This window comes from Phocoena phocoena, chromosome 5 (assembly GCF_963924675.1).
Source record: "Phocoena phocoena chromosome 5, mPhoPho1.1, whole genome shotgun sequence".
NCBI classification, from domain to species: Eukaryota; Metazoa; Chordata; class Mammalia; order Artiodactyla; family Phocoenidae; genus Phocoena; species Phocoena phocoena.
Window position 1 is genome coordinate 48501138 of NC_089223.1, and position 12021 is coordinate 48513158.

The 12021-nt window shown below is 38.8% G+C and overlaps 1 protein-coding gene across 1 annotated transcript in view; it reads right to left on the bottom strand.

Moving 5' to 3' along the window:
• LOC136123160 (alpha-fetoprotein-like) overlaps positions 1-9063 on the bottom strand; it is a 38412-nt gene extending 29349 nt beyond the window's left edge. The window contains exons 1-5 of the mRNA XM_065877223.1: positions 8979-9063; positions 7818-7869; positions 7529-7670; positions 5986-6197; positions 3119-3251 (exon numbers count right to left, since the gene is read on the bottom strand). Of these exons, the coding sequence (XP_065733295.1) occupies positions 3119-3251; positions 5986-6197; positions 7529-7670; positions 7818-7869; positions 8979-9063 (624 nt within the window). The remainder of the gene's footprint in view (positions 1-3118; positions 3252-5985; positions 6198-7528; positions 7671-7817; positions 7870-8978) is intronic.
• Between the last annotated feature and the right edge of the window lie 2958 nt (positions 9064-12021).

Here is a 12021-nt window from a genome sequence, read left to right on the forward strand (position 1 = left end):
ATTGTCTTATCTATGAGGCCAAATGTAAAAGCATAATTTGGTGAAGGTTCTGTTTTTTTGTTTTCTGTTTTTTATAAAATAGCATCTCACTTCCCCAGAGATTGTTCGTCCCAGAACTTAGACATTTGGCATATAAATGAGAACAAGAAAGTGGACAAACAAAAATCCAGGGAGCCACTAGAATAAATTTTGATAACGTCTTACAGTTGTATTTTGGTTTTATTCAAGTTACTAGCCCTGTCATCTTGAACATGTTTCCAAATGCTTATCTATGATATATGCTCCAGTTTTGCAATATATATTAATGGAGCCCCCCCCCCCAAGAAAACGTTCATATTCTTTAACCCAGAATTTTGACTTTTGACTTCTAATAAAAAGCACATGTATTTAGGTCTCTAACCAAAACTATATATTCAATTTGATCACAACAATGTACAAAATAAAACCTGTGAATGAAAAAAATGAATAAAAAGAAATATACCAAAATTGGTACCTCTGTGTGATGGGAGAATAAACAACATTTTAAAATTTCAGAAGAGCTCTATATATTCACTTAAAACATTATATTGACCATATATTATTTTAACTGGGGGTAACAACACCTTACAATGCTTTTTTTTAAGAACAAGTTAGATAATGTATACAGAGGCAATATTCAAACCACAAATCTGGCACAACGATAATAAATTATACTTTATAATTAATTATAAATATAATTATTATTTTTATTCTTATTTTGTTGTATTATACTCATTTGAAATCAAATACAAACAAGCTTATCCACTTCTTCACAAGAGAGTCTGTGAAGGCTTAACTCATAAACCACATTCCCTGATCATAGATACAAGTTTTACATGATCGGCTATGCAATTTTCTCTGGGCAAGGAGTAATAACTTCTTGAAACAGACACCCTGGAGGCAGCAAGACTGTAAACATCACAAAGTGAGGGAGAGGAGAAAAGAACTCTTAGCTAACTTAAAAGCTTATGCTTAGTATGTGGATGGACCTAGAGATTGTCATACTGAGTGAAATAAGTCAGACAGAGAAAGACAAATAGCATACGATATTGCTTATATGTGGAATCTAAAAAAAAAATAGTACAAATGAACTTATTTATAAAACAGACATAGAGTCACAGATGTAGAAAATAAATTTATGGTTACCAGGGGGAAATCGGGTTTGGGGGGGTAGGGATAAATAGGGAGAATGGGATTGACATATACACACTACTATATAAAAAATCGATAACTGAGAAGAACCTACTGTATAGCACAAGGAACTCAATACTCTGCAATGACCTATGTGGGAAAAGAATCTAAACAAGGGTGGATATACGTATAACTGATTCACCTTCCTGTACAGTAGAAACTAACACAACATTGTAAATCAACTATACTCCAATAAAAATTTTTTTTAAAAATTATAGGGGCATGTTATACATTAAGGAAAAATTTCCTCTGAAAGGGTTAAGATTAAGAAAACGTTGAAACAAGTTACCTAAAAAAAAATCACCTTTGGGCTTCCCTGGTGGCGCCGTGGTTGAGAGTCCGCCTGCTGATGCAGGGAACACGGGTTCGTGCCCTGGTCCGGGAAGATCCCACATGCCGCGTAGTGGCTGGGCCCGTGAGCCACGGCCGCTGAGCCTGCGCGGCCGGAGCCTCTGCTCCGCAACGGGAGAGGCCGCAACAGTGAGAGGCCCGCGTACCGCAAAAAAAAAAAAAAACTCACCTTCATGAAAAAGTTCATTCTTCCAAAATGCCAGGTAATGAGACCTAAGTCTACACAATCACTTGTTTTTGTTGTTTTTAAAAATATGAAGCCAACAGGAGAAAAGAATGACTGTCCTGCTTAGGAATTCAGAATTGGCTTCTGAAGGAATTGGAGATGACTAGGGAAAGAAATATATATAAGTAGCTTTAATGATAATCGCTGCGATTATTGAGTACTTAGCATATGTCAGACTCTTTAGATACATTATTTAATTTCTTACACAAGGTAGATGATGAGGAGCTCAACAGGAGAAATAGCTTTAGAGGAATAGAGAAATAGGGGTTGAGAGGAATATGAGAGAAATTCTCACTTAGGAGATCAAAGAAAACAGCAAGGAAGAAGCAGCACTGCCCTTAGACTTGAGGAATTCATCAAAACGATTATCAAACTACTATTCATTTCAGCATGACCTTGGGGAAAATCCATCTGGTGTGCCTTCTAAGGATGGTTGTTTTGTGTTGATATTTAGAACCTTTAATGAACATACATAAAAAGTACTTTTATCATGGAACTAATCACTGATTTATGTCTGTTCAATGAAGGAGAAAAAGCCACACAGTTAAAATTAAGTGTGAGGCTAACTGTATTTTCCAAAGATGGCTATAATAACAACTTCTATCCCATGTTCTTCTTACAATGAGCTTTCGTTACAGTATATTTACTTTCCCCTTCAAACTGGTGAGATTTTATGATATTTCAACCAATAGAGTAGAGCAGAAGTAACTTTTGAATCCTGGTCATAAAAGGCCATGCAATTTCTGCTTCATCCACTAGAAAACTCATTCTTGAGACTTTGGCCATATGTCAGCAGTCCAGTTTCCCTGAGGCTGCCATTCTGTGAAGCAGCCCAAACCAGCCAAGGCAGAGAGACCACAGTGGAAAGGCCCTGAGATAATATGAGGAGAAAGAGATGTTGGACCAACCCCCAGGTACTACAGACCTTCAGAGCCCCAGCCATTGACTGCAACCCCATGAAAAATCAGTAGCCAGAAAAGCCCAGATGAGCCCTTCCTGAATTCCTGACCCACTGAAACCATAAGAGTAATAAACTAATTGTTATTGTTTTGAGCCACTAAATTTTGGGGTGTTTTGTTATACAGTAATAATAACTAGAATATTAAATATTTACTATGAAGTTATATTTATGCTAGATCATGCTTCTCAAAATTTAAGGACTATAAGAATTGCCTGAGTATCTTGTTAAAATGAAGTCTTCTTTAGCAGGTCTGGAGAAAAGCTTCAGACTGTATTTCTAACAAGCTGCCAGGTGATGCATATGCTGCTGGTCCATAGTCCACACTTAGCATAACAAGTCCCTAAGTAAGGGTTGCCATATGAATAGTTTACCTTTATCTGGAAGCATTCAGTCTTATTTTCTTCTTGGCAACAAGACCGAACAGCTGTTTCATAGCAAGCAGACATGGTCAGAATAGTGGGTCCATACAAGAATGGATGCTTCCTAGAAGTTTCATAAATGTACCTGTAATTTGACAAATACAAGGCTATATAATTTGGAATTCAAGAACATATGCTGACACTGTTTCTTAAAAACTTAGGATTCATTTAGTTTCGCTGACCTGAAACTCCTAGAATTTCATGGTGACAGAAATAGGATAGCACTGTACTTAAATGCATCAAAATGTACTTTCTGGACCAGTAGGTAAAGAAAATCAGTAATTAAAACTTTTCATTTTTATATAAGTAGTAGGAGATAGAAAGTTCAACAGTCTAAACTGATTGTAAATGGAGGATTGTACACCTGGTGAAGGGGAGTTAAATTTAGAAGCTATTGGTGGGTGTTTACACTCATTATAGAGCCTGGGCACCAGGCCTGCCTTTCACTTATAATCATATCTCCTCACACTATTCCACAAAGCTTACTCAAATTATTTACGCCCCACCTTCCCCCACACACAAATACCCTGAAAAAGTTGACATTGCAGACAAAAACTGGCTCAATGCTCACACAAATCCACTTTCTTTTCTTGTGTTCACAGGAAGACTACTTTTCCAGCCTCTCCTGCAGTTAGGTGGGAACATATAACTGAGTTCTAATCAAAGAAATATGAGTGAACATGCCATACACCACTCCTAGGTTTGGCTATTAATTACTTTGCACAGTTCCCTAGTCTCTCTCTTTCCTTTTTGCAGTAACCTTGGAAACACATGCTCCAGATGGTATAGCTCCAAGACGGAAGGATCTTGCACTCCTGAGTTACCCCTTGGAAGAGTTCCAGAGTAGCCAATGAAGACAAAAAGCCAAAATGAAAGTATCGTTAAGGCTTTAATCATTTACTAGGATAGTATAAGCAGAAGGCTAAACTAGAGAAAATGCTGACCCCCACCCAACCTCCACCCTCACCCCCCTTACTCTTGGAAGTTCAGTCAATAGATTTGTTTCATTTCAGCAAAGTTTCTCAAGCCCAACTTGTAAAAAGAGAAAAGCAGAATTGACATTTTCAAGATACAACTGCCACCCAAGATAAGGCAAAATTCTTGGTTGATAGGAAATTTCGTTGGAGCCATTCAATATCTCTGCTCTCTGTTGGGTACTATGCTAAACTAAGAGTTCATTTTTGTGCTGCAGTAACTTAGTTCCCATGGAGGATTTTCAGTATGAACTAATCTAATTTCAAATCTCCAAAGGCAAAGCTGAACTTAGTATAAGGAAAAAGCTTTCTAATAATTAGAGCCACTTAAAAATAGAATGTCCCTATTGCAAGGTAACAAAGGGTCACACTTATCTTACAATGATCAAAACTGCTATCGAAAATTCCTTAGATAATCCAAAGATACAATAACTACAGTTTGGTGTATCTGTATTCTATGCTATCTTTTGATGAGACTGAAATAGCAGACTTTTCCTCTAGCTTTGATATGTTACTGTTTCTTTGGTTGAGAACTAAACAAAGTTGTTGACATAATTATGAAGCAAGTAGTTAGAAAATTATTTTTCCCTGAATATTGATGGTTGTATGCACATAAGTTAAATTAGCATATAAATAACTCCTTGATACTGACTTATTTGTAAATGTTCAAGAAGAGATTAGATTCACTGCCTGAGTATTGGTTAGATTTCATAATCTCTGAATGCTCAAACTTGATTTAACAATGCCCAAACCTGATTTTATAAATCTCACCTAGAGTGGCTAGCACCTCATTTAATAGGTAGCCAAGTTCATATTACAGTTTCCCATTTGGTTGCCCCTAATGTCAGACCAGTTGGAACCGGCCCAATCCCTTATCCCTCTGTCCTTTCTCCCTAAGTGACTGGGGCCATTTAATTCCTTCCTGGAGGCTCAGTAACTTCTGGGGCAATTCTGCCCATGTATAGGTGAATTAAAAGTGTTTACGTTGTTCAACATCAAGTCACCCCGTCTGCTCATTCATTTCTGGTTTAGAGTTTCACGTCTAAAATCTGAAATCAAACCACCACCATGCCTTTTGCACTAGATCCAGCAATCAGATCTTCCCCTTCTTCCTAGTGTCTGAGTCTGTCTTGACCCGATGGCCAGAACTGCATTCCTTGAGAACTGAAGCTTTGTCCTTCTCTTGTCATTTCTACCTCTCTCCGGTTTTGGTTTCCTGCCTCTAACTTGCTCGTACCTCACTCTCAAAAGATAGACTTCTGTGCTAACTAGGAAACCAAAATATGAGCTCACCTACCCATGGGCTATCATGCCACCCACTCCAGGTGGAAATTACAGAATCAGAGTTCTTGAGTAGAAAACTCATCTCCGTCCGATCCACAATTATTACTTATTCCTAGGTTCCCAATGACAGACTTTATCTCCATGCCTATCAGATACCCCTCAGGCTATCCCTTGGTGAACCTCCCAAATACTAGCCCATTGCCTGAGCTATTACCTGCTCTCTATTCCCAATACTCTGTTTAGTGTGCTTTGCCTACCAGACTGTATTTTTCAACATCATTTGCTACTGGTCTGACCAACCTAACCTTTGAGGAGATGGGTCTCTTACAGATCCTAGTCCTTTTTAATGTTTCATGGTGCAGACATTTTCATGCCCTCTTGGGTTTACTAAGACCATGTTGTCATTGTGAGGGAAAAAGATAAATTGTAGCTCAAATTTTCACTTTAATTTTATATAAGCAAGCTTTGCGTACTCAGAGGCTTTTATATTAAAACAAAAGATCTGTCTTCAAAATTGGAAAATACTCTTTTCCAAAGACCTGGCAAGGAAATATGACTTACTTCTCTTTCACTGGCACCTGATTCTCTTTGTCCATCTCACAGATCTCCTCAGGATCTGAAATTTGGAATATATCACTGTAACCTGCAACATCCTTTTTGTATGACAGGAAGCACTTGTGTCTTGCTGAGTTATTTGTATTGCAACAGTCAGAAAACACATGTCTGTCAGCCAGCCCTTGGTTATTGCAAATATGCTCTAGGAAGGTAGGCATCTGTAGGAGGAAATAGTAACTTAAGGGAAGGCACTTGTGGTCTACATTTCTAACCACAGGAAAGTTAAGGAATTATACAGAAAAGGCAACTGAGTGCTTAATATTATACTCTGTATCCAATAGTCCCTGGACGTAGCTCTTTTGAGTGAAAGCCTTTTAAAAGGTTCTTTAGTCTAAATTCTCACATGCTGGACATGGGCCAAATAGAATTTATCATTTTCTCCCTACCTATGTAAGTGTTTCATTTTCATACAGTTGAAGGTATTAAAATAAAGGTAAGCCAAAATGTCCAGGACCTAAAGAAATCAAGGTATTTTTAATAAGAATTACCCACCAAGAAACAGCTCTTAGTTTGCTTTCCTTGCTTCCTGATTGTTTTTAGTTGGTTTCCATGGGAGCTTATTTTAAAAGTTAAACTCTGAGGCAATGTGTATTCGGTGTCAAATATTCAAATAGAAATGTAATGATTCAGTTTTCAAGTATCTTTGAATGGCAGTAAATGTGTGGGATGCTGTAAACCTCAAATGACATATGCTTCCAGATTTGTGGGATAAGGGCAGAAAAAGGTCATCTTTGGAAATGGGAATAAGAAGAAATCGATATAAAATAAGTGAGGCTAGCCACTGGCAAAGGAACTTCATTTAAAGTGTGTCTCTAATTAGACTAATGATTTTTCTATGACTACTTAGAGTCTGGTTAAAAAAAAAAAAAAGGTAGGTTTTAGCCAAAGAAGATGGAGTGAAAAAAATCTATAAATAAAAAAGAAAATTATGTATTTGTATTTAAATTGTTGATATGAGAATAACTGATACAAAAATATGTAGATAATGAGAATACGTTAGTTTTTATCAAGAATTTTTCTAATCACAAGATAGACATATTTTATGAGATGATAGTAATTTTCAAGATTTTCTACTAAGTGGGAAAAAAGCCTATAATAATATTCACTTTTTTCTTCTTTTTTATATTCTCTTAGAAACTTTCAAAATCAGTATGTTAATTTCCCAGAAACCTTTATATGAGGATATCAGACAATAATATTCTAGTGACAGAGACAGAGCAACCGACTTAAATTGACAAATTGGCATTCTAGGGTATAATTCATTCTCTTGAGCATTGGGTTCTCAGAGTCTGATCTCCCAGATATGAAATGATAAAATGTAAGTTTATAAACCTACAAAGATTATATCTTGAGTGTGACACATGTACATATTGTTGCCTTAAAATCCCTTGCCTAATTATTCAATCAACCCACTTCATAACAACATCTTTTGTTTGCAATTTAGTTTTTAAAACAACAGAGAGAAAAAGGCAGAACACGATTCACCTACCAATTGGTGACAACATTCTGAAGGTGATTCATGTGGCTTGAGGCTCTTGCACTTCTCTGCAAGATCTAGCAATTCTTTAACTATGGTTTGTACTTTTTCATAAGTCAATTTCTGAAGAAACTGTGCAACCATAATACTAGTGCTGAAACAGAACACTTGTGTGAATGCTGAAGATAGAATCAAACTCTTTTCCTCCATCAATCTTGCTATATCACTGCCCTACTCCCCCCCCCAAATAATTAATATGATTTTACATTTCAAACAAAAGAATACTGATAATAAAACTCACACAGCTCTTAAGTTCTCCTCTAGATAATTCTGGCTATTAGAGTACTGCATGGCTGAAAAAAAATGAGATTTTATTTACAGAAGAGGAAATTTTCCAAACTGAAATCCCCTTTGACAATTCAAATCTATATTTATTCATTCATAAATTTCCAGATTTATTTTTGTTTATATCATAAACCAGAACAAATTATAAGAATATATCTTTTCTTTTATTTAAACTGTATTCTGTGAATGATTTCTTTCTAGTCAAACACATCATGTAGTTGAACCGTCATTGGCTTACAAATAAGTGGCACATACCTGTACTGATACTTCTGAATTAATTAAACTTGACTCTTTGGTTATCTCTTATTAGAAGTTACTAGCACACACAAAGAACACTAAGAAAATTAAAGCCTGGCATTAGGAACAAAAGTATAAACATTAACACTTTGCCAGGCTTAATTTGGCAAAGACAGTAACTCATACATCTTGGATTCGCTCATCATCTTCATCATCTCCACTCACCACATACACATGCTCTCTATTGAAAACAGTGTCTTCCTTCTAACATCAATAGCTTCAAAAGAGCTTAGCAGCTATCTATTTAATAAAGAAACCATTATTATTTACATATTAACAAGTAAAGGCTTTGGAGATTCTTATTCTGAGTTCAGCTTCTAGCTCTGATACTCAATATGGCCTTGAGGAAATAACTTAAGCACTCAGAGGTTCTGTTTCTCTATCAAATGTAAATAACTTCTACTACATTCGGTGGTTGTTAGGATTAAATGAAAGCCTATGTGTGAAGCATTGAGCACAGTGCCTGGCACATAGTAGGTACTGAACAATGTAGCTCATGGGATTATTCTTGCTACTATAAACACTATTGCTCTATCTAAAATCAGTTATCCAATTTTAAATACAAGTTTGAAATATGTCATTCTCTGCCCTAGAGTGGAAGTAAGGTGGAAAATGGAAAATTAGATCTTCCTGTGTGTGTTGCTTCAATATATCAATTCTCTTTCTCTATCTATTCCACAGGTTAATTTCTAGCAATCTTCAATGACTCTACTGACAGTGATGAGCACTGAGAAAGATAGCCTTTCCATGTATATGTTAATAGTCATTATGTTTCATCTCCTGGCACATGGGTGTATAGATTGTAAATAGGATTCCCTACCTGCATCTAGTAAACTTCTCTGAAGAGTCTGACATTTAATGGAGCTGAAGAAAACAAGCAAAGATATGGTTCTAACAGTCTTCATTATTTCAGATGAATCTTTATAGAGTACATTCTATCATTTGAATTGAAGAATCCTTTTATATTCTTTCCAAGTAATTGCTATTAATAATTAACGTTTTTCTGGTGAATGTTTTTCCACCTTGGCCACTATGACCCTCAAACAATTACAGAAATTCATGACAATGAAGAAATATTTTTCATAGATAGCATTCATTAACGAATACGGGATTTTAAAATGAGTCATGTCGGGGAGGAGCTTGAAGATGGCGGAAGAGTGAGATGCGGAGAACACCTTCCTCCCCACAGATACACCAGAAATACATCTACACGTGGAACAACTCCTACAGAACACCTACTGAACGCTGGCAGAAGACCTCAGACCTCCCAAAAGGCAAGAACCGCCCCCCCCCATGTACCTGCGTAGGGCAAAAGAAAAAAGAATAAACAGAGACAAAGAATAGGGACGGGACCCGCACCAGTGGGAGGGAGCTGTGAAGGAGGAAAGCTTTCCACACACTAGGAAGTCCCTCCGCGGGCGGAGACTGTGGGTGGCGGAGGGGGGAAGCTTCGGAGCCGCGGAGGAGAGCACAGCAACAGGGGTGCGGAGGGAAAAGCGGAGAGATTCCCGCACAGAGGATCGGTGCCGACCGGCACTCACCAGGCCGAGAGGCTTGTCTGCTCACCCGCCGGGGCGGGCGGGGCTGGGAGCTGAGGCTTGGGCTTCGGTCGGAGCACAGAGAGAGGACTGGGGTTGGCGGTGTGAACACAGCCTGAAGGGGGCTAGTGCACCACAGCTAGCCGGAAGGGAGTCCGGGGAAAAGTCTGGACCTGCCGAAGAGGCAAGAGACTTTTTCTTACCTCTTTGTTTCCGGGTGCGTGAGGAGAGGGGATTAAGAGCGCTGCTTAAAGGAGCTCCAGAGACGGGCGTGAGCTGCGGCTATCAGTGCTTTACCCAGAGACGGGCATGAGACGCTAAGGCCGCTGCTGCCACCAGCAAGAAGCCTGTGTGCGAAGACAGGTCACTCTCCACACCTCCTCTCCAGGGAGCCTGTGCAGCCCGCCACTGCCAGGGTCCCGTGATCCAGGGACAACCTTCCCGCGAGAACGCACGGTGCGCCTCAGGCTGGTGCAATGTCACGCCGGCCTCTGCCGATGCAGGCTTGCCCCGAACTCTGTACCCCTCCCTCCCCACCGACCTAAGTGAGTCAGAGCTCCTGAAGCAGCTGCTCCTTTAACCCCGTCCTGTCTGAGCAAAGAACAGATGCCCTCAGGCAACCTACATGCAGAGGCGCAGCCAAACCCAGAGCTGAACCCCGGGAGCTGTGCGAAGAAAGAAGAGAAAGGGAAATCTCTCCCAGCAGCCTCAGGAGCAGCGGATTAAATCTCCACAATCAACTTGATGTACCCTGCGCCTGTGGAATACCTGAATAGACAAGGAATCATCCCAAATTGAAGAGGTGGACTTTGGGAGCAATGATATATATTTTTATTCCCCCTTTTTCTCTTTTTGTGAGCGTGCATGTGTATGCTTCTGTGTGTGGTTTTGTCTGTGTAGCTTTGCTTTTATCATTTGTCCTAGGGTTCTGTCTGTGTTTTAAATTTTTTTTATTTAAAAAATTTTTTTCTACAAAAAGAAATTTTTTTCTTCATATAATTATATTTTCTTTTACTAACTTTATTTTATTTTATTTTGTTTTCTTCTTTCTTTCTTTCCTTTTTTTTTCTCCCTTTTATTCTGAGCCGTGTGGATGACAGGCTCTTGGTGCTCCAGCCAGGCCTCAGGGCTGTGCCTCTGAGGTGGGAGAGCCAACTTCAGGACACTGGACCACAAGAGACCTACCAGCTCCACGTAATATCAAACGGCGAAAATCTCCCAGAGATCTCCATCTCAACACCAAGACCCAGCTCCACTCAATGACCAACAAACTACAGTGCTAGACATCCTATGCCAAACAACTAGCAAGACAGGAACACAACCCCATCCATTAGCACAGATGCTGCCTAATATAATAATACGGCCACAGACACCCCAAACCACACCACCAGATGTGTACCTTCCCACCAGAAAGACAAGATCCAGCCTCATACACCAGAACACAGGCACTAGTCCCTTCCACCAGGAAGCCTACACAACCCACTGAACCAACCTTAGCCACTGGGGACAGACACCAAAAACAACAGGAACTACAAACCTGCAGCCTGTGAAAAGGAGACCCTAAACAGAGTAAGTTAAGCAAAATGAGAAGACAGAAAAACACAAAGCAGATGAAGGAGCAAAGCAAAAACCCACCAGGCCTAACAAATGAAGAGGAAATAGGCAGTCTCCCTGAAAAAGAATTCAGAATAATGATGGTAAAGATGATCCAATATCTTGGATATAGAATGGAGAAAATACAAGAAACTTTTAACAAGGACCTAGGAGAACTAAAGAGCAAACAAACAGTGATGAACAACACAATAAATGAAATTTAAAATTCTATAGAAGGGATCAATAGTAGAATAACTGAGGCAGAAGAACGGATAAGTGACCTGGAAGATAAAATAATGAAAATAACTACTGCAGAGCAGAATAAAGAAAAAAGAATGAAAAGAATTGAGTACAGTCTCAGAGACTTCTGGGACAACATTATACGCACCAACATTCGAATTATAGGGGGTCCCAGAGGAAGAGAAAAAGAAAGGGACTGGGAAAATATTTGAAGAGATTAGAGTTGAAAACTTCCTAAATAGGGGAAAGGAAATAGTCAATCAAGTCCAGGAAGAGCAGAGAGTCCCATACAGGATAAATCCAAGGAGAAGCATGCCAAGACACATATTAATCAAACTATCAAACATTAAATACAAACAAAAAATATTAAAAGCACCAAGGGAAAAACAACAAATAACACACAAGAGAATTCCCATAAGGTTAACAGTTGATCTTTCAGCAGAAACTCTGCAAGCCAGAAGGGACTGGCAGGACATATTTAAAGTGATAAAG